We start from the raw sequence: 22,437 nt of genomic DNA, 5'->3' as shown, positions 1-22,437 counted from the left end.
CCTCCCTTGGCTGCAAAGCATGACTGTCCTTCTTTACCGATTATACCTTTATCCTCACTCTGGTCTCCCCTCTCCATCGATGGATTTACTGAGACACCTTCAGGGTGAACTGCCCCCCATTCTCTGCAGCACCCCATCTACAGAGGCCCCATTTCCTTAGAGCCTCCCCCAAATGGCCTGACCTGAGCCCCAATCCTAGAATCTTTCTTTCTAACACCTTCTTTCTGCGATGCCCAGGGTCCTCCCTCAGGAAGAGTAACAGACAGCTTGTCCACTAGGGGAGTGTGCCCGAGGCTGCAGGCGCTGACAGTGTGGACGGAGAGGACACACGCAGGCAGCCCCGGCGGCGAGGGTGAGGATGCCTGAAGTAGGTTCCTTTCTCTTTCCAAGCCACCCTTGCTCTGCTCACTCCCCGGCTGGTCCATTTCCAGCTCCTGTGCTTTGTTCTCAGACCTGATCTTAACAACACAGTGTTCCTGCGTCCTTGGATGCTTTCCTGCCCACCTGCTCTCATGCACTTCCATCTCCTCCAAAGCCACTCGCCTCCCCCCTCGACCCTTCTGCCTCTCGTCTCAGGGCCTGGACATCAGGTATGTGTTGCTGGGCCCCTCTGCGGCGAGGGGTGACTGTATGACCCAGTCCTGGCTAACAAGGCACAGAAGAACTCAGCAGAGGGCGTCCTGGAGGCTCCCTGCTGTAAGGGACAGGTGGGAGAGGAGAGCTGGCTCGTCCCCTGCCTCCTTCCCTGCCTCGAAGCTGCCTGAGCCCAGGAGCCAGGGCAGCCAATTGAAATCATGAAACACAGAGACCGGGAGGCAAGGAGGGGGCGGAGGAGGGCTCGGGCAAAGAGGCTGGATCCTGGATGACTCCAAACACCTGTAACTGGGGCTGCGCCCTCGACCTCCTCCTTCTCTGCCACTCTCGGCCTGGCCCTGACCCCTCGTGTGCAGCCTCAGCTGGGTGTGGGTGCTGGACGGTGCTCCCCCCTGCTGGATTACTCTACGGGGCGTCCTCCTCTGTTAGCCTCTGGTCCATAACTTCCCGGAATAGTTGTTGGTGGGAGAAGCCTGTCCCCACCCAACTGCATAGCCAGACACACTCTCCTCTCCCTGTGAGGGGACAGAGATTCTCACCAAGCACCTCCCTCCATGTAGCTGCAGGGCATCCTCCTTGGTCAGGGAAAGGAGGGGTTAAGACAGGATCAAGTTCAGAGTCCTTAGCCCAGCCCCCAGGCCTTCCTCACCACTCCCTGCCTCCCTGGACCTGGTCCAGGTGCCTGGAGGACTCCCAGCTCCCTGGCCTCTGATTCCCCCCCAGCCTCCGGGCATTTGCTCAGACTGTTCCTCCCCCTGCAGTGCCTTTCCCCACCTGCTTCACCAGGTGAAAGGTTACCTGTTCTTGGAGGCCCAGCTCCAAAGCCTCCTGCCGCTGCTTCCTTCCCCCAATTCCTCTCCAGGATCTCCTGGAATGTTGCACTTTCCTGGTCGTGGTTCTATTTGTGTGGAGTTTCTTCAGCTCTGAGACACTGTCAGGGACCTTGTCTATTCTCTGCTGCACCTCCTGCTCTAGGGCCTCCGGGGCACCCTCCGCCCTCCCGGGCACAGCCTGACTAAAATACGAGGTGTGGAACCATTACTGGGACGTGAAACAACCAGCTTCTCGATGACTCAGCACAGCCCCCGTTTCACCTGCGGTCGAGTAATTCCACTTTTTTTCCTAGTCTGTCTCGATGAAAAGTTCTTTCTGATAGGTATTGCTGTCAGATTTCTGAATGTTTCTGTTTACGGGCATCCCTTGCTTTCCGAAATATCATCCTCGGCCAGTAAACTTTGATGAAAGGCCTACATCTGCATCTATGGCATCTTGGTTTGCTAAAGGTTTCGTAGGAACACTTTACATTCAGGTAGCAGGAAACACCTGTATTTCCTCACGTCTCCTTACTCCAGCCATGATATATATATATACATTTAAAAAAAATAAATTTATTTTTGGCTGCACACGGGCTTTCTCTAGTTGCGGAGAGTGGGAGGCTACTCTTCCTTGTGGTGCACGGGTTTCTCATTGTGGTGGCTTCTCTTGTTGTGGAGCATGGGCTCCAGGGCACGCGGGCTTCAGTAGTTGCAGCACACGGGCTCAGTAGTTGTGGCTCACGGGCTCTAGAGCGCAGGCTCAGTAATTGTGTCGCACAGGCTTAGCTGCTCCGCGGCATGTGGGATCTTCCCGGACCAGGGCTCGAACCCGTGTCCCCTGCATTGGCAGGCAGATTCTCAACCACTGCGCCACCAGGGAAGTCCCAACGATGTTTTATTTTTAATGTTTAATTGGAATAAAATATACAAAACATAAAATTTACCATTTAAACATTTTTAAGTGTACAGTTCAATGGCATTAAGTGCATTCACATTGTTGTGCAAACAGCATAACCATCCAAATCGCAGAAGTTTTACATCTTGCAAAAGGAAAACTCTAAACTCATTAAACTTTAACTCCCCTTCCCCCTCCCACAGCCCCTGGCAACGAGCATTTTACTTTCTGTCTCGGTGAATTTGACTTCTCTAGGTGCCTCATATAAGCAGAATCATATGGTGCTTATCTTTTTGTGACTGGCTTATTTCACTTAGGATAATGTCCTCAAATTTCATCATGTTATAGCACATGTCCGAATGTCCTTTTTTAATGTCAATACTATTCCATTGTAGGTATACAGCACATTTTCCTAATCCTATCATCCAGTGATGGAAGCTTGGGTGGCTTCACCTTTGGGCTATTGTGAATAATGTTGCTATGAACAGGGGTGTACCAATATGTCTTCTAGACTCTGCTTTCAATTAGTTTTGGTCTATAGCCGGAAGTGGAATGGCCGATCATGTGGTACTTCTACATTTAAGTTTCTGAGGCACCGTCATACTCATACTGTTTTCCACAGTGGCTAGATGCTGTTATTTTTAAGGCCATATTTTAGCACAACAGTGAGACCAGACCAGGATCTCCTTGGTTGCCTGGCTGCCAGGAGGATAGAGGTTGGTGGTGCCCCCTGGCACATGCCCCAGGATGTCTGGTGGTGTGGCTCTCACAGCCCCCTCTCCATCACAGCCCCCCACCCACTCTCACATGCCACTCCTTGCCCCTCCTGTTTTGGGATCTGCTGAACTTGAGGCTATTTCCTCTCTCCGGGTAAAGGTTGTCTGCAAAGTACTTAGTGTTGACACTTAGCAGAGTGCCTTTCAACTTCAAATGTCTAATCCAAATCAATTACTCAATTACCTGTTTTAAATTAGGATCCAAAATCTGTTGTTAGCTCTGAGAATGTGTCCAATTCTCTTAAACATTATACTGTCGGCTGAAGAAAAGGCACAACGTGAGACCTGTGAGTTAAGTTTCATCTGGGGCGAAATGAGGACTGCAACCCAGGAGACAGCATTTCAGAGAGCTCTGAGAAACTGCTCCAAAGAGGCGGGGGGAAGGTCAGTATATATGTGATTTTAGTGAAGAGGGAATACATGCAATCGAGCACATATTTTTTGCAGAAGGTTTCTGCCAGTCTCATGAAGGTTTCTGCTAGTCACGAGGCACAGACGTCACCATTAAGGATTTTAGTGATTTTCTAGATTCAAGGAGATGCAAGGATTGGGCTCATAAAATCTTCTCCCGAAAATATCTAACTATCTGAAGACTTGTTCTGCCAGTTTTTCCCAGAGCACAGAGGGCCTCATTCCTGATCTCCACCCTGAGCTCCTTTCAGGGGGGGTTGCAAGTCAGCAGTTGCAGCGGCTCATGATTTAAACCTTGTAGAGGCAGATGGCAAGTGCAAATGGCAGGTGCCAATTTGTAGTTGACAATACGTACGTTAAAATGAAACACACTTGTCTTGATTTCAACATAAAAATATTAAAAGAGTGGGCTTGATTTTATTGGTCATCTTTATACTTAGTTCTAAACCTTCCAGAGGCCGACAACTGTTAACTCCCTCAGGGCCTAATTTTCCCACCTGAGGAAAGACCAGTAGGATTGTCCAGTGGATGATGCTGGCGGCCTGGCAGCCAGTGACCGAGACCAGTTCCCCTGAGGTCACCAGGTGCTGTCTGCGTGGAGTGTGATCCCCTGTGCTCTGCGCCTGGTGCCCGTCTCTGCCAGCCACTCGGAGGACCCAAAAGCCCCCATGGTCACATGCTCAGTCTAAAGCTCCCTATCCACTCTCACTGTCCCTATAGAAAAGGACAATGGGCAGGTGGGTCGCAGTTCTGGACACACACCTCCTGCTGTCCAGCATGTGGGAGCCATTCGCACCTCCCCACGGGTATGGAGAGATGGGGTGGGCAGGGCTCGTGGGGGCCGTGGCCCTGTGCCTCTGACCTTTCCAGGCTCCACCAGGTGACGCTGGTGACGTCTGCCAGTCACCTTCCTAAGCAATTTTCTGGTTACTTCCTCCCTGAGTTGGCATCGCCATCACCATGGGCTGAAATTGCTGTGGACCAAAGCTTTTAGCCAAGGCCTCGACTCTGGAGCTGTAGCCATCCTGGGGGATTTCTCTTGTGATGCTGGGGGTCACATTGAGGCCGATTTTATAGTCACTAGATCTGTAGGGTCTCCAAATGGGGTGGTCTCAGCTTATGACCCTGGAGTGAAGAGATGCTTAATCCTCACCTCGATTTGAGTCTACAGCCCCCGTCTAGTTGCTCTACCATGAGCCTGTCTTTATGGAGGTCACTAATGTTCGGTGACCATTCTGCATTCTCATCAGAGGACGTTTATGTCAACCTGGCTACAGCTCATATGGATGTTTAATCCAGTTCTGCATCTCACAGTGGTTTTGTTTGGCTAAAGTCATGCTAGTGAAAGGGAGAAGAATCAGGAGGAAGGACGTTTACAGAAAACAATGACAAAAAATAACTTTAAACAAGGAGCAGTGTTTGCAAGTGTCCAATGTCAAGTGTCAAGCTTGGTTTGAATCTTTGGCCCTCCCCTGATATGGTGGAAGAAAGCTCCGGCCTCTCCCCTCCCCTCGGATTCCTTATCTGCAAAATCACATTATATACCTGGCGTATGTTACAGGTGATTGTAAGACCAGACTTACAGTGTGTGTGGTCCTCAAGGGATAACACCCATCCTCCTCTGTCCCTCCCTCAAAAGCTGGGAGGAGCTGGCCACGATGCCCCAGGGACGTTTCCTAGGACAGAAGGCCCACTCCAGCCACTTCTGCTTGGGGCCAAGCAGAAAAGTCCACCAGCAGTCCAGCTGCACCACTTACAGGCTGTGGGGCCTTTTCTTCTCCATTTCTTTACCTGTAAAATGGAGCCAACACTTCTTAGAGCTGATGGGAGATTAAACAGGAAACGTGTGGACGTTGCCAACACAGCACCTGACACACACGCTCAGCCCTCCATCCACCGTGGCTCTTTGCTCAGGAACCAAACAGGAAACAGGACTGGCTTTCTGTTGTAGACTTTCCTGAGTTGCCAGGTCACTGGCCTTCCTGTAAAAGTCTTCCATTTAGAGAGAAGAGATCTGTTGTCAAATGTAAATAAGCCAGGGGAGAAAAGAGCAACGTGCTCTCAGCCCTTCCCACAAACTTTGCATCCACCCAAATGGCCTTGACCACCAAGGCTGGGCCTCCTCGTGTGGGTCACTAGGACCCAGAGGCACTGGTGCTGTTCCTGTCATCAGGGCCAAGTCTAGAGACCTGATCAAAGGGAGCAGGAGGGTCATGGATAGAGTGGCTGAGGGGTGAACTTAGGCCCCTCTCCAGGGTACCGTGGGAGCAGGGCACAGTGGACTCTGCAGGGGACAGTCCTGGAGGGCTTCTCAGAGGAGGTGATGCCAGATTTAGGCTTTGGAAAATGAGCACGATTTTTCAAGTTGGTAGGAGCAGGTGTCCCTGGCAGAAGTTCCTGGGTGAGCAAAATGCCTAGAACCCATGTGGGCATGGCACACAGCAGCAACAATATGCCCAGTATGCAGTGAGCATCTGGTACGTCCTGGAACTGTATCGATTGCTGGAGGCATGAAGGTAAATAAGGCAGTCAGGCTGGCGAGTGTGGGCGGGTGCAGAGGGCAGAGGGAGCATGGAAGAAGCCCATGGTGTGTGGGGAGTGATTTGCCAAGGGCCTCACAGTCTGTTGGTGGAAGGTCTTCCTTCAAGGAGCCCGAGGCAAGATGTGCTGAGCCCAGTAGGACCTGGAATGTCAGGGCTGGACTTGTTTCTCTATGGGGATCAGCATCAGGGTGAGAATAGCCCAGGGTGAGGCCTAGTGGGCAGAGTGTTTGTTTGACCTGAGTGACTCAGTGGTGAGGACTTTCAGTTTCCTTTTTGCTCCTCCATGTATATCTGGGCCCAGAGGGTGTGTGTGGTTATTGCAGAGACGGCACAGCTAGTGGCTGCATCTGCACAGCTGGGAACAACTGGATCTTGTTCACATTCGTCCAGAGGAAGATTCCTGGGTAAGCAGGGGGGTGTAGGATCCCCACCCATCTCCCCATCCTCAGGACAACTGTCTGAGAAAAGTATGAATGTCACTGATTTACAGAAGAAGGGAGATCGAAGCTCAGAGAGATGAGGTCATGGGCCCGAGGTGGCAGGTTAAAGCAGGGGCAGAGCCTGGATTTGGAGGCAGCTTTGTCTGACTGCTTCCTCCCACCCCCTGGGCCCCTAAACAGTGCAGAGGGAGGGCGACACCTGCTCAGGTGAGCTTAGCTCGAGATACAGACTCCTGAGACATGAGTGGTGACCCCAGGAGGAAGGTGGGTGTTGGGGGGTACTCAGTCCTTTGGGAAATTTGGAGGAAGCAGAGTGGGTGGAGGAGGGTATGGATGTCAGAACCTCTCCTCCTGTGGCCTGGCCACCTTGAAGTAGCCCCCAGGGTGCTGTGGTGACGCTGAAGGAGCTCAAGGATTTCTTTGGAGATACAAGGAATCAAGGTTTGTTCACCCACCCTGTCTCTGAGTGCCTGCTCAGTACCAGGCCCTGGGGGGATACTGAGGCCTGAGAGGGGAGGGCCAGGAGACCAAGCAGGGGGATGCAGGGCTTTGTCTTCCGGCACTCACCGGGCCCACTGCTCAGGATGTGGGTGACAGGTGGTCCTGTGCGGGGAAGGTGGCCCCACTGAGGAAGTGGGATGACCTGGCTGCAGAGACCTGCACCGTATTTGCTGTTGTGCAATCTTGAGATTAAAAGTCAAACTGTACACCTGTGTCAAACAAAATAATCAATAAAAAATGTTTAATAGGAGTAGAAAAGGGTTTTCTTTGAACTAACTGAGGCCTCTAGCCCAGAAGACAGCCTCTCAGATAACTGTGAGGCACTGCTCTGGAGAAGCATGGTTTTCAGCACAGGTTTACGTCTTGTCAGAACCAAGACCGTCAGACAAGTCAGGGATAATTTTCTTCAAGGTTTCACAAAATACAGAACAGCATGTACACAGCGAGTCATTATGGCCTTGGCACCTAGGAAGGAAATCCTAACATGGAAGGAATACCGCATTGGCTTCCCAGGAAGGGAGGCATTTCGTCTTTATGTTTAACGGGGACATTCTTTACTTCTGGTCAATGCGCCGTCTTCTTTAATAACTAAAATCGATGTATGGTGTATGTTTGATAAGCCAAAAACAAGTGTTTTAATTAGCATAAATTCAAGCAAACTCATGTATAAACCAGAATCACCTCCCTATATCTCAATATGTGAAAATTCTTTTATCACATGTGACTATAATGGGTGTGGGGGGATCGGGGGGTGGGGCGTGAGCTTAGATCTATGCGCTTATACAGGCAGAGACACACCTAGAAACTTTTGGGTTATTAAAATCACATCCCCACCCCTGACATACTTGTGTCAGAAGGCCTGGTGTTGGCCTGCACTCTGCCTACCGAGAGCTGTGTGACCCTGGGCAAGTCACCTCCTCTGGAATTGTTTGTTCGTATCTCTTACCCATTTTTAAAAAACTGGTTTCAGCCTTTTTCTGTGGATTTGTAGGCTCTCTGTGTGTTGGGGATATTGACTTTGTCTACTGTAAGTATTGCAAACAGTGCTTGCTGGTGTCTGATTGTTTTCTGACCTGGTTTACGGTGTCCTTTACAATTTTTAATTTTCAAGAGGTCAAATAGATCAGAACTTCTTTTATAGCTTGTGGGATTTCTGTGTGAATTAGAAAGGTTTCCATAAATCAACATTATTTTTAATGTTTCTTTTAGTACCTTTGTAGTTTTTTCTTTCTGGTTAAATCAGATCCCTTTGGGATTAAATGCTTCATTGATTAGAAGCCTTTTGTTTCTCCTCCATCTCTTCCTCTTCCTCTTCCCCCTTCCCCCCTCCCTGTCTTTCTAATTTCACGCAGGTAGAGCTGGGGTTGTGCTGTGTCATCGAGAAGCTGGTTGTTTCACGTCCCAGTAATGGTTCCACACCTCGTATTTTAGTCAGGCTGTGCCCGGGAGGGCGGAGGGTGCCCCGGAGGCCCTAGAGCAGGAGGTGCAGCAGAGAATAGACAAGGTCCCTGACAGTGTCTCAGAGCTGAAGAAACTCCACACAAATAGAACCACGACCAGGAAAGTGCAACATTCCAGGAGATCCTGGAGAGGAATTGGGGGAAGGAAGCAGCGGCAGGAGGCTTTGGAGCTGGGCCTCCAAGAACAGGTAACCTTTCACCTGGTGAAGCAGGTGGGGAAAGGCACTGCAGGGGGAGGAACAGTCTGAGCAAATGCCCGGAGGCTGGGGGGGAATCAGAGGCCAGGGAGCTGGGAGTCCTCCAGGCACCTGGACCAGGTCCAGGGAGGCAGGGAGTGGTGAGGAAGACCGGAGCTGGAGCAGTAGGAGGGCCTGGGGGCTGGGCTAAGGACTCTGAACTTGATCCTGTCTTAACCCCTCCTTTCCCTGACCAAGGAGGATGCCCTGCAGCTACATGGAGGGAGGTGCTTGGTGAGAATCTCTGTCCCCTCACAGGGAGAGGAGAGTGTGTCTGGCTATGCAGTTGGGTGGGGACAGGCTTCTCCCACCAACAACTATTCCGGGAAGTTATGGACCAGAGGCTAACAGAGGAGGACGCCCCGTAGAGTAATCCAGCAGGGGGGAGCACCGTCCAGCACCCACACCCAGCTGAGGCTGCACACGAGGGGTCAGGGCCAGGCCGAGAGTGGCAGAGAAGGAGGAGGTCGAGGGCGCAGCCCCAGTTACAGGTGTTTGGAGTCATCCAGGATCCAGCCTCTTTGCCCGAGCCCTCCTCCGCCCCCTCCTTGCCTCCCGGTCTCTGTGTTTCATGATTTCAATTGGCTGCCCTGGCTCCTGGGCTCAGGCAGCTTCGAGGCAGGGAAGGAGGCAGGGGACGAGCCAGCTCTCCTCTCCCACCTGTCCCTTACAGCAGGGAGCCTCCAGGACGCCCTCTGCTGAGTTCTTCTGTGCCTTGTTAGCCAGGACTGGGTCATACAGTCACCCCTCGCCGCAGAGGGGCCCAGCAACACATACCTGATGTCCAGGCCCTGAGACGAGAGGCAGAAGGGTCGAGGGGGGAGGCGAGTGGCTTTGGAGGAGATGGAAGTGCATGAGAGCAGGTGGGCAGGAAAGCATCCAAGGACGCAGGAACACTGTGTTGTTAAGATCAGGTCTGAGAACAAAGCACAGGAGCTGGAAATGGACCAGCCGGGGAGTGAGCAGAGCAAGGGTGGCTTGGAAAGAGAAAGGAACCTACTTCAGGCATCCTCACCCTCGCCGCCGGGGCTGCCTGCGTGTGTCCTCTCCGTCCACACTGTCAGCGCCTGCAGCCTCGGGCACACTCCCCTAGTGGACAAGCTGTCTGTTACTCTTCCTGAGGGAGGACCCTGGGCATCGCAGAAAGAAGGTGTTAGAAAGAAAGATTCTAGGATTGGGGCTCAGGTCAGGCCATTTGGGGGAGGCTCTAAGGAAATGGGGCCTCTGTAGATGGGGTGCTGCAGAGAATGGGGGGCAGTTCACCCTGAAGGTGTCTCAGTAAATCCATCGATGGAGAGGGGAGACCAGAGTGAGGATAAAGGTATAATCGGTAAAGAAGGACAGTCATGCTTTGCAGCCAAGGGAGGGAGAGTTGTGTTGGTGGCAGCACAGTGACGAGTGTTTGCTGTCGCATTTCCTCCTGCTCTCAGGGTACCGCGGTCTGAGGTTGTGTGCTCTGAGAGTCTTTACATCCAACAGGAGAATAGCATCGCCCTGTTGTGTTACCAGGCCAGCCTGGGATGTCCATGGATGTTCTATTTTTCTTTCTCAATCCTATATAAACAGTCCCATAAATAAACAGAAGGGAATATCCCCATAGACTTTGACTCCTCTTCTTATTAAATTCAATTAACAATGAAATATTTCCCATTATACTCACTCTTTTTTGGAGCATAGCTACATTTTTTTTTTTTTTTTTTTTTTTTTTTTTTGCTGTACGCGGGCCTCTCACTGCTGTGGCCTCTCCCGTTGCGGGACACAGGCTCCGGACGCGCAGGCTCAACGGCCATGGCTCACGGGCCCAGCTGCCCCGCGGCATGTGGGATCTTCCCGGACCGGGGCACGAACCCGTGTACCCCTGCATCGGCAGGCGGACTCTCAACCACTGCGCCACCAGGGAAGCCCCCTTTTTTGACCTTTATATCTCCCTCTTTGGACACACTTTATCTAAACTCTTCTCATTTGAATATTATTATGAACTCATGGCCTTTCACTGACTCAGCCTGGCCTAAATACATGATCATGGTAATCATTATTATTGTTATTTTTATTATTATTATTATTACTACTATATGTAAGTCGTTAGGCCTTACCTGTGGTGCCCCTTCTAAACACTGCTCTGAACGTCTTCAAGAGCATCCTTGCCTTTGGAGTAGCAGATACGCCGGCCTGCGGAACTCACTTCCCCTGCAAGGAGTCTCGCTTCCCTTGAGTGGACAGAAGCCCATGGGTGCCTATGTGGGTGGGCAAGATGTTGCTGGAAAATGTATCTGTTTAAGGTTACAGTTCACTCCGATTATTCTGGTTTAACCCCTGTTCTTTAAGACTTTTTTTTTTTTTTAAATAGGAGACTATCTATCTATTTATTTATTTATTTTTGCTGTGTTGGGTCTTCGTTTCTGTGCGAGGGCTTTCTCTAGTGGTGGCAAGCGGGGGCCACTCTTCATCGCGGTGTGCGGGTCTCTCACTATTGCGGCCTCTCTTGTTGCGGAGCACAGGCTCTAGACGCGCAGGCTCAGTAATTGTGGCTCACGGGCCCAGTTGCTCCGCGGCATGTGGTATCTTCCCAGACCAGGGCTCGAACCCGTGTCCCCTGCACTGGCAGGCAGATTCTCAACCACTGCGCCACCAGGGAAGCCCTAACCCCTGTTCTTATCCCTACTTTTCTTAGAGAACTTGGTTTCATCAACACGAACACGTCTCCTACACTGACAGTTGTCACATCAGGACACATCAGGCTCATTTCTTGTTGGCACTTGATCCAACTGCTTCCATCATCCTTAAGGTGGTGGTGCCTGAAACCAACCCATCTTGTGGCTTACTTACTAAAGTGACTTCTGCTTTCTTAAAGTTCAAAAAATACAAAGTAATAGTAAGTGCATATGGTTAAAACAAATCAGTTCATACAGAGGGTTCTGCCCATTACTTCCCAAGGAAAAGCTTTTTCTTTAGACAGTTAATCGATATCTCTAAATGATATTATGACATTGGGAGAGAGAACAGTGTGAGCGTGTGCTCTGGAGACAGGAACCTGGACTTGAATTCCTGCCCTAGCACAAGCTGGGTGCTTTGAGTAAATTACTTAACCTCTCTGAGCTTCAGTTTCCTTCCTTACAGGGCTGTTGTGAGAACTAAAAGTGAGTGAATGCATACCAAGCACTTAGAATGGTGCCTGGTACAAAGTGGGGAGTCATCAACCACAATAGCTAATAAATATTAGGTATTGTGTTTTTCTTTTTCTTGATTTAAAAATTTTGATATTATTTATTTACTTTACCAGGAAAGATAATGATTTCATTTATTTTTCTACTTTTTCTTATACCCCTCCCTACCTTCTCCTAGTATCATTATATCACTAGTTTTATATCCTCTGTTAGAAAACTTTGTAGTTGTAAGCACTTTATTTACACCTTCATTTCTTAGGCCCTCAAATGGAGCCAGTACTTCTTTTTTTTTTTTTTTTTTTTGCAGTACGCGGGCCTCTCACTGCTGTGGCCACTCCCGTTGCGGAGCACAGGCTCCGGATGCGCAGGCTCAACAGCTATGGGTCCCGGGCCCAGCTGCTCCGCGGCATGTGGGATCTTCCCAGACCGGGGCACGAACCCGTGTCCCCTGCATCGGCAGGCGGACTCTCAACCACTGCACCACCAGGGAAGCCCGAGCCAGTACTTCTTGACTCCCCACTTTGAAAAATGAAAAGTCTCCAAAATAATCAAAATTGGAAAGCCAGGACTTGCACATAAATAAATTTACTTTAGATTTTAAAAAAAAATCAAACAGAGGGTTTACATTTTTGTGATGTTTTAAATACTGTTTTCTTTTTTTTTTTTCTTTTTTCCTTTAACATTTTTTTGGAGTATAATTGCTTTACAATGTTGTGTTAATTTCTGCTGTATAACAAAGTGAATCAGCTATATGCATAGTATATCCCTATATCCCCTCCCACTAGGCCCTGCCCCACACTCAAACGTCAACCGCCCCCACTACTTCCCGACCCACCCTAAACCCCACCCCTGCCTAAGTTCCACCCCCGCCTAAACTCCACCCCCATAGCCAAGGCTTTATTTTCTTTCCTCTTTTAGATTAGGGTTCTGTTTTACCTTGTTGATTCATTGTTGATGATTCTTTTATATTTTTATTTTTCCTAATAAATCTTTTATTTTTCTAATTTTATTCTTTATACTTTGTTATTGTTCTCTCCTTTTGGCTTGTTTCCCCCCCCCACTTTTTTTTTCTTTTTTCTGTTGCGGTTTTATTTTACCTTGTTGCAGTTGTTTCAATTATAGTTTTATTTTTCCTAATGTATTTTTTATCTTTCTATTTTTATTTTGTTTTTGATTCTTTGATATTGTACTACTCCGTTTTTCTTTCTTTTTTTTTTTTACCACACCACGAAGCTTGTGAGATCTTGGTTCCCAGGCCGGAGGTCGGGTCTGAGCTCCTGTGGTGGGACCTCCGAGTCCAAACTGCTGGACTAACAGAGAACCTCAGACCCCAGGGAATATTAATCGGAGTGAGGCCTCCCGGAGGTCCTCATCTCAGCAACAAGACCCGGGCTGTATCCAACCGCCTGCAAAGTTAGTGCTGTGGGTTCCCTCCATGTAAGCCCTGGGTTCCTTTCTCCCTCAGTGAAGCAGGAAAAAGAAAAAGATGTCATTAAGTGTTTCTGGGAGAGAGTGAGCAGGGAAAAACTGCAACACCTGCTCACTGAAGACGAAGGCTGGAAGAGATTTGTGCCTGAGGCTGATTTGCCCAGGTAACCTGCAGGGATGCAGCAGAAATGTCACCCACATCCCCCTGCCCCAGGCTAGTTTCCTCCTAGCAGACACACCTCCTCCAGGCAGGATCCTGTGGTTGGGGTCAGGATGTTCCTTCTCAAGTTTCCATGGGGAATGTTTCTTCCTTGTCATTTGCTGGCAGTGAACAGCCTCAGGTTGAGGAGATGAAACCTGCAAGGAAGGGGCATGTTACGACCTTGGACAAGTTACTGAACTACTCTCTGCCTTAGTTTCTTCATCTGTTTAATTTTATTGTGAGGAAACTGAGATAATGTATGCAAAGTGCTCAGCATGATGGCTGACACATAGTAGGTGCTCAATTAATATTAACTTTTAAAAAGCTTGTTGGGAAGAGATGGGGCCAAAGAGGCTTTTTCCTAGAGATGAGGCCCAAGCAAGACTCTATTTAGGACAAGTCAGAAAATCCTGACACCATCAGTTTGCCTTCCCAGGGATTCTGGCTGGAGCCCTTTTATTCTCCATCTTAGGAACTGTACCAACACTGCAGGATCCTGCTGGCCCATAAGGCAGAGAGGCTGGAGTGGAATTGGATGGAGCTGGGTTGGATCCTGGCTCTGTCCCTGCCCAGCTCTGGGGCTCTGAGCTTAAGAGTTGGAGTCTCAGATTTGTCGTGTGTCCAGTGGGAATAGCAATTCAATCTGATGGATTGTGGTGATGGCCTCAGAGGGAACTGCAGGGTCAGAGGCGGGGAACCAAGTGCAATCATCTCATCCAAAGGCCCAGGGGGGCCTGGACCAGGGTCAGACCCAGGGGTCAGGATGGGGCAGAGGGGTCCAGGTTGGAGGACTGGTAGGAAGGCTTGGGCAGCAGAGCCAGGACTAGAGTGAGGCGAGTGGGTCCCTAGGACACAAAACTGGAGGGGCTGTGACCCTAGCAGAGGTCCTATGAGTGGCAGAGGGGAATTTCTTCCCTCCCTGACTTGATCCCCTCATGCTGAGCATAGAGGGCCCTGGGTGACTGTGTCCTCCACACCCTGCCTGGGACCTGGGGTTCTCCACTGCCATCTGGGACCCTCTTCCCATCTACATAGAGTAGCCCTGACCAGTGGGAAGGCCGTGTGGCTTAGTGAGACCTCCAGCATCACAACGAGTGGCTGCCAATTTTGTGTGATTTGAGGGACTCTGACGAGGCTTCACAAGTCCCCACCAAAGAGGAAAAGTCTTCCTCCACCAGCTTGTGCAAATGCAGGTCTCTTCAGGCTTAGCAGTGTATATGGATGTTTCTTAAAGTCTCTTGAATCTTTGAGAGGTTCCATAAAGTTGCACATGGCCTTGGTGTGCAGCATGTGAAGTTGTCACCAGCTAGGGTATGAGTTAAGCTGGTGACCCCTGAGAGGTCGGGGGTGCTGGGTGATGGGTCAGGAATCAGTGAGGCGGGCTGGAGAGTCCAAGGGGAAGCAGGGTTAATAGCAGATCACCTGCTTCCCAGTCAACTGGGGAAGTGGATGGACCTAGTGACCTTCAGCTGGGAAGACCAAGGGCATCAGGCTTGGAAGACAGCAGATGCCAGGCAAAATGATCGTTAAGGTCACTTTTATCTCTGAGTTTTTTTTTTTTTTTTTTTAATTCTAAGTACACAGAGCTAGCCGTTCCTCAAAGTCTGAGGCACGGTGCCCAGGACTGTCCTTACATTTGACCCCAGTGACAAATTTGGGAGATCCGCAAGCTACCATCAGGTGTGAGAATTCCCTAGAAGGAGGCACAGAACTCCCTGAAAACTGTCACGACCCCAGTTACGGTTTATTACAGGGAAGGATGCCGGTTCTCATCAGCCACAGGGCAGAGTCTGGGCGGGTTTCACACAGGAAGCTTCCATTGTCCTCAGGACGTGTCCCTGTCCTGGATTCAGTGCCTGGCAGGGCACACGGAGCGCTGCCTGCCAGGGGCGTTCACCCTGTTTTGTTTTTTTTTTGCGGTACGCGGGCCTCTCACTGTTGTGGCCTCTCCCGTTGCGGAGCACAGGCTCCGGACGCGCAGGCTCAGCGGCCGTGGCTCACGGGCCTAGCCGCTCCGCGGCATGTGGGATCTTCCTGGACCGGGGCACGAACCTGTGTCCCCTGAATCGGCAGGCGGACTCTCAACCACTGCGCCACTAAGGAAGCCCTGCGTTCACCCTGTTTAAAGAAATATATTCTGACTCTTGTTAAAACGATAAGGAAGGCTCTCTGTAGGACGATCGTGATAGGTGTGAAGACCATCGCAGCAGAGGAGGCAGATGGGCGCGAATCCGAATACAGCAAAGTTGATGGGGATTTGTAGCCAATGATCAGAGTGAGGGGCGTGGGATGGAAAATCACTGAGAGGAGACATCGAGGGCAGGGGGATTCTTGTTGAAATTTGCTAACAGGATTCTTGCTAAAAGCAAGTAAAGGACGTATGCATCAAATGTGGGAGATGAGGAGTTTGATCAGATATCAAACATGATAAGATCTAAACAGTGGGAAGGCTTCTCACTAAACTGACTTGGACGAATTTTTGCTGAGACTGGGCAATACAGGCCGTCAAGGACAGGACACCAAAGGCGGAGGTTGAGGCCTATCGGAGAAGAGGGCTCAGAAGAGCCTGACTAAAACTTGACCAAGGAGAGAACCTTTTCCACCAGGACCCTCAGCGCTTGGAGTTTTATTTGGGCTCAGTCACTCGCTGCCCGCACAGCTGACCTGTTGTCTCCTGCCCGCCCGGAGATCAGACTGATGCCCTAGTGTCCAGCTCCTCCAGAGGTCAGATGTGATACCACGTGACCCAGGGGCCCCCATCACATGTCACCCTGTTAGACTGTCCAGTGGCCAAAGGCCCAGGCAGACGAGGACTCTCCTATCAGCCAGAATATTCTAGGGGCTCAGGGACGACTTCCCAGTAGCCAAGGGCAAAGAGCAGGTTGACTCCTCACTACACACTAAGGTTTCTCTGAATGAAGGTTTTTCTGCACCAATCTCACTTCTCTGTGCTTCTCTGTGGAGTTCCCACTCTGCCTACTCTTTGGAAGTGATTGTGTTGACCTGCCTCTGAGGCGTCTTTATCAAATCCCTATCTTAAGAGTGTCCTTGGGCTTCCCTGGTGGCGCAGTGGTTGAGAGCCCGCCTGCAGATTCAGGGGACACGGGTTCGTGCCCCGGTTCGGGAAGATCCCACATGCCGCGGAGCAGCTGGGCCGTGAGCCATGGCCGCTGAGCCTGCGCGTCCGGAGCCTGTGCTCTGCAACGGGAGGGGCCACAACAGTGAGAGGCCCGCGTACCGCAAAAAAAAAAAAAAAAAAAAAGAGCGTCCTTGTCCACAGATGAATGGATAAAGAATATGTGGCACATATATACAGTGGAATATTACTCAGCCATGAAAAGAAACAAAATTGAGTTATTTGTAGTGAGGTAGATGGACCTAGAGACTGTCATACAGAGTGAAGTAAGTCAGAAAGAGAAAAACAAATACCGTATGCTAACACATGTATATGGAATCTAAAAAAAAAAAAAAAGGTTCTGATGAGCCTAGGGGCAAGACAGGAATAAAGACACAGACGTAGAGAATGGACTTGAGGACACGGGGAGGGGGAAGGGTAAGCTGGGACAAAGTGAGAGAGTGGCATGGACATATATCCACTACCAAATGTAAAACAGATAGCTAGTGGGAAGCAGCCGCATAGCACAGGGAGATCAGCTCGGTGCTTTGTGACCACCTAGAGGAGTGGGTTAGGGAGGGTGGAAGGAAGATGCAAGAGGGAGGGGATATGGGGATATATGTATACGTATAGCTGATTCACTTTGTTATACAGCAGAAACTAACACAACACTATAAAGCAATTATACTTCAATAAAGATGTTAAAAAATTTTTTAATAAAGATAAGGATACAAAGAAAAAAAAGAGTATCCTAAGATGACCTTTTTAAATTTATTCCATGATTGAATAAGTATATGGAGCATCTACAAGGTTCAAAACGTGTTTAATGTTGAAAAAAAATTTACATTTGTAAAATTCTTTTCTATTTGATTTATAATAAAATCCCTATAGTTTATGTAGGATAGATCTTGTTGAGCCTATTTTATGGACAAGCAAACTGTCTTTCTAATCCCTTGACCTTCATTGTTACAGGGAAGACTCAGAGGCACTGTATCAGTATCTGAGTGAGCTGAAAACAGACTTGGCCATGGGGGATCAAGACACACTCCAAGAAGACCAGCTGGACAGGAAGAGATTTTTGGAGGAGTTTCCTCGGATGAAGGAGGAGATTGAGGAGCGCATAAAAAAGCTCCACGCACTCGCAGACAAGGCTGACAAGGTCCACAGGGACTGCGCCATCTCCCATGTGGCAGCCGCCTCAGCTGGCACTATGTCTGGTGTCCTGACCATCCTTGGCCTGACTCTGGCACCCGTGACAACGGGGGCCAGTCTGGCACTCTTCGCCACTGGGTTAGGGCTGGGAGCAGCGGCCGCTGTGACCGGTGCGTCCACCAGCATCGTGGAATGTGTAAGCACCTTGGCAGTAGAAACCGAAGCCAGTCACCTTACGTCAACTGCCGACAACGAAGAGGAGGTGTTTGAGGGGGTTGTACGTGACAGCGCAGCCCAGTTCGCTTCCTCCGTAGGGAAATTCTTCCAAGCCATGGAAGACATTGAGAAAAACGTCCGTGCCATCAAGGTGGCCAAAGGCAACCCTGGCTTAGCAGCCAGTGCTAAGCGCTTCACGACCACTGGGCGAGTCTCAGTCAAACGCGGCAAGCAGGTGCAGAAAGCTTTTGGAGGCACGGCACTGGCAATGACCAAAGGAGCCCGGATTATGGGTGTGGCCGAGGCAGGTGTCTCCCTTCTGATGGAAGTGGACTTCCTGGTGAAAAAGGCAAAGCACTTGCATGAGGGGGCAAAGGCGGAGTCGGCTGAAAGGCTAAGGCAGCAGGCCCGGGAGCTGGAGGAGAAGTTGGAGATGCTCACCCGCATCTATGAGCGTCTGCAGTAGGGCTGGACTCCGCCACCCCCCGAGCTGTGCAGGGACCAGGGACACGTGCAGGGCCAAGGTGCAGAGGCACCTTGTTAGAGGGAAAAAGAGAGTGAGATAAAAAGATAAAGGTGGGGAAGCTGGGCTGTTCTCTCTGACTCTTGTTTTGGTCTGTTGGCTGGACTATGCCATTTTCCTACAGGAAGAGAAGTCCTTAAACCCTCTTGTATTCAAAACCTGTAATTTTCATCCCTAAATTCTCCCTCTTGGCTCAAGTTGAGTCACAAAACTTCAAGTATCACTGTTCAAAAATTATTTCAAAAAATCACAGAATAAATGTCACCTTTTGTGTTCATCTCTCTAGATCAATTTCCACTGCAGTAGTTTTTAAAAACCTTAATAGGAAACTAAAACCTTTTTATTTGCCCAACAATCCCATGATCAGGGAGCCAAGTTCACTGACCCAGCCCTGACCTCATCCTCTGTCTCTCTAAATGCCTGTTGTTGGCGTGTAGATGGGAGATGCTGTGACATACCATCAGATGTGATCTCTCTTGCTCTTATATTTCTTTATCCCTCCATATTGCCCCTCTGAGCATTTCACCAAAGGCCTCCATCATCCCAAGGGGACCACAGCCAGAAAGCGAACATAGAAATTTCTTTTGTGTGCTTTTGTGTTCATGGAATTTTTTTTTTTTTTTTTTTTTTTTTTTGCAGTACGCGGGCCTCTCACTGTTATGGCCTCTCCCATTGTGGAGCACAGGCTCAGCGGCCATGGCTCACGAGCCCAGCCGCTCTACGGCATGTGGGATCTTCCCGGACTGGGGCACGAACCCGCGTCCCCTGCATCAGCAGGTGGACTCTCAACCACTGCGCCACCAGGGAAGCCCCATGGATTTTTTTTATTAGAGTTGATTTACAACATTGTGTCAGTGGGACTTCCCTGGTGCCGCAGTGGATAAGACTCTGTGCTCCCAAATGCAGGGGGCCTGGGTTCGATCCCTGGTCAGGGAACTAGATCCCACATGCATGCCACAACTAAGAGTTTGCATGCCACAACTAAGACCTAGTGCAACCAAATAAATAAAAAATATTAAATATATATATATATATATATATATATAGTGTTTCAGGTATACAGCACAGTGATTCATTTACATATATAAAAAGAATATATATATATATATATATTCTTTTTCAGATTCTTTTCCCTTATAGTTTATTACAAAATACTGAGTACAGTTCCCTGTGCTATACTGTAGGTCCTTGTTGATTATTTATTTTATATATAGTAGTGGGTATATGTTAATCCCAAACTCCTAACCTATCCCTCCATGCCCCTTCCCCTTTGGAAACCGTAAGTTTGTGGTTAGCAGTAATCTTTTGATGTTCGACTACATGTGTTTTTTGTTGTTCGTTTGTTGTTTGTTTGTTTTCAGCAAAAACTCCTATATCCTGGCTCCTCCTTTACCTCTTTGTAACAGTCCCTCAGAGCTACCCGAGAGGCTGCCTCGCAGTCTGTAGTCTCAGTAAGGTCACCGAATATAACATAATTCTCACCTTTCAGGGTGTGCTCTTTTTCAGTGGGCAGTGCTGAGTGATGAATGGGCTGATGGTAAGGACCTGGCTCCTGCAGCTGTGGGAGCGGTCCAGACTGATCTGAAGTCTGCAAGGCAGGCCATCAGGAAGGGCGGCTGAACGTTCACGCCCAGGCTGAAGCTGTGGTCCGCAGCGGAATTTCTTCCCATCGCTGCATCTTTAACTTAAACACACCCGCAAGGTTCCTTTTGCCTTATAAGGCAGCATATTTGCAGGTTTCCTGGATTAGGATGCGAACACCTCTGGGAGGCCGACCACAGCCCCCGAGAGGCCACCACCCTTCCCGTTCATTCATTCATTCGTTTATTCTCTCATTTCTCCCCCGCATGGTCCACCTAAGCGCTAGGCCTGTGCTGAGGGCCGGGGGCACAAAGGGAGGCAGTCTGCGGCCCCGCCCTCGAGGGAGGCCACTGTGGAGGCCGAGGCAGCCAGAGAAACAAATGATCGTGATGCACAGTGGAGGTCGGGGTTCAGAGGACTTTGGTGACGCGGTGCGGGGTAAGATCTGGGAAGAGAGGAAGGAAAGGCTGGCTTGTATGGAGGGAGGAGGGTGTCTGTGGGGACAGGGGCTGTGCCAGGGCGTGAGGGATGCCACAGCTACAAAGGAATGGGACCCTCTGTGCAGTCAGGTTTATTCCCACCCTTCGTGGCAGGAGGGGAAGGAATCGGGTTCTAGGAAAACCAACACTGATGCACCAGGGAGTGGAGCAAAATTCCCAAGGTTTCTGAAGAAAACAGTGGAGACCCGAAGTGATTGATTGTCGAGGGGACCTCTGGTTAGTCCTTGAGCCGCGGCCCCCTCCTTCCTCCCCTCCCCGCTCCCTCCCGCTCCTTTTACATCAGGTGCTGCTGGCAGGTGGAGAGTCCAGGCGGGACCAGCGAGACTGGGGCGCGTTTGCTCTGCCCTTCATCCTGCAGAGAGTGACAGGAGAGAGGCCCAGCCAGGCCCTCCCTGCCGAGGGGCACACCTGAGGCTGGGGCACTGCCAAGGGCCGCTGGGCTGGGCCTCGCTGCAGACTGAGGCCTGTGAAGGCCTCTCCTTTCACCGGCCTTCTCTGAGGGCCCCCGGCCTCGCCTCCCCCAACTGCTAAGTGCTAGGGACGCAAGGGAGAGCCAGGGTGGCCTGTAAAAGGAGAATTCAGGCTCCCACCACTTGCGGCTGAGTGGATGGGGTGGGAGGTGGGGGAGGGCGGATTGGGAGGGTCTCCTTTCCTCTGCTGTCACATTAGGGTAATCCCCCACCCTCACTCCTGGCCCAAGGTCATCGGCTCCGCTGGCGGGGTGGGGGTGGGGGTGGAATCCTGCCCACGGTTACAAAGCCCCAGTTACTTCACCGCCTGCTGCCATTAACCACATCCGCAGCCCATTCGAGAAAAACCTCCAGCAAAGCAGCGTGTTCACCACACTATCCCCAGTGTCTCCCTCAGTGTCACGTTGGGGGCACAATAAATACCCCTCTTCCTTCCTTCCTTCCTTCAAATACCGCACATTAATTAGTCTATAGTGTGGCCGGCAGGCGCTAGGCTGAGACTTAGGCTTTAGACCTTTCTTCACTTTACAGGGGAGGAAAGGGAGACTCAGAGGGGTGAAGTGACTTGCCCAAGGTCACACAGCAGGTAACAGAACGGGTATTTGGACCTAGTTCTTCTACCTGACTTTTTCCACTTGACCCAAAGTGTCCCAGCGGGGAAGTGTGGAGGCAAGGAGAGGGGGTGGCCTGTTAGGGTGGCGGCCAGAACATCAGGAGCTGAGCTGGGACAAGTGGGCTGAGGCAGGGTCACGATGAGCATCAAAGGTCAAGGGAGGAACCCGTGAGGGTTTGACTTTCATCTCTTGGGCCACAGGGACCGGACGTTTGTTCCTGCTTTGGGCCCTTGTACACCTAAAGTAGTCTCAGGGAGAGGGTTTGTCACAAGCATTCAGTTTTCTCATCTGAAAAATGGCACAAATATATGGATAAGTGTTAGTAATCCCAGCAGAAAGTTTGAGTGAAATATACCCGGGTTAAAATCCCAGCGCTGCCCCTTCATGGTTGGGGGATGTTGGCAAATGATGAAATTACTTACCTTTTCTGCGCCTCACTATCCAGCAGGGGAAATGGGCCTGATGACACTCTTCTTGCAGGGCCCTTGTGAGGCTCAAAAGGGACAAGTCGTGTAAAGCACCCAACAGTATAAGCATCTGACAGTGGTAGCTGCCATTATTATTATTACCATTAGTCAGATCTTCTGGGCGGGTCATATGTAGCACCAAATACGCTAGCCAGGGAGCTCCCAGGCATTCTGTGGGTCCTCCTCCCCTCAGAGAACTAGAAGCCCTTTGTTTCTGGCTTCCTGTCTGTTCCTGTGCACAGAAGCTCAGATTTAGAATAGCTGCTGTTGATCCCCATGATTACCCTACTGAGAAGAGTGAGAAAAAGACTGGTAGGGAGACAGGAGACCCAGG

General features: G+C 50.3%; 1 protein-coding gene across 1 annotated transcript; it reads left to right on the top strand.

The window, feature by feature from the left end:
- Positions 1-361: 361 nt before the first annotated feature.
- LOC308625828 (apolipoprotein L3-like) lies at positions 362-19,787 on the top strand. Its single transcript, XM_081250383.1, has 2 exons — positions 362-367; positions 17,553-19,787. The coding sequence occupies exon 2, from the start codon at positions 17,608-17,610 to the stop codon at positions 18,412-18,414; it is 807 nt and encodes a 268-aa protein (XP_081106509.1). The 5' UTR covers positions 362-367; positions 17,553-17,607; the 3' UTR covers positions 18,415-19,787.
- The last annotated feature ends 2,650 nt before the right edge of the window (positions 19,788-22,437 follow it).

Source organism: Mesoplodon bidens, assembly GCF_964165515.1.
Source record: "Mesoplodon bidens genome assembly, chromosome: 11".
Classification (NCBI taxonomy): domain Eukaryota; kingdom Metazoa; phylum Chordata; class Mammalia; order Artiodactyla; family Ziphiidae; genus Mesoplodon; species Mesoplodon bidens.
This window is presented reverse-complemented; position numbering and strand designations above follow the sequence as displayed.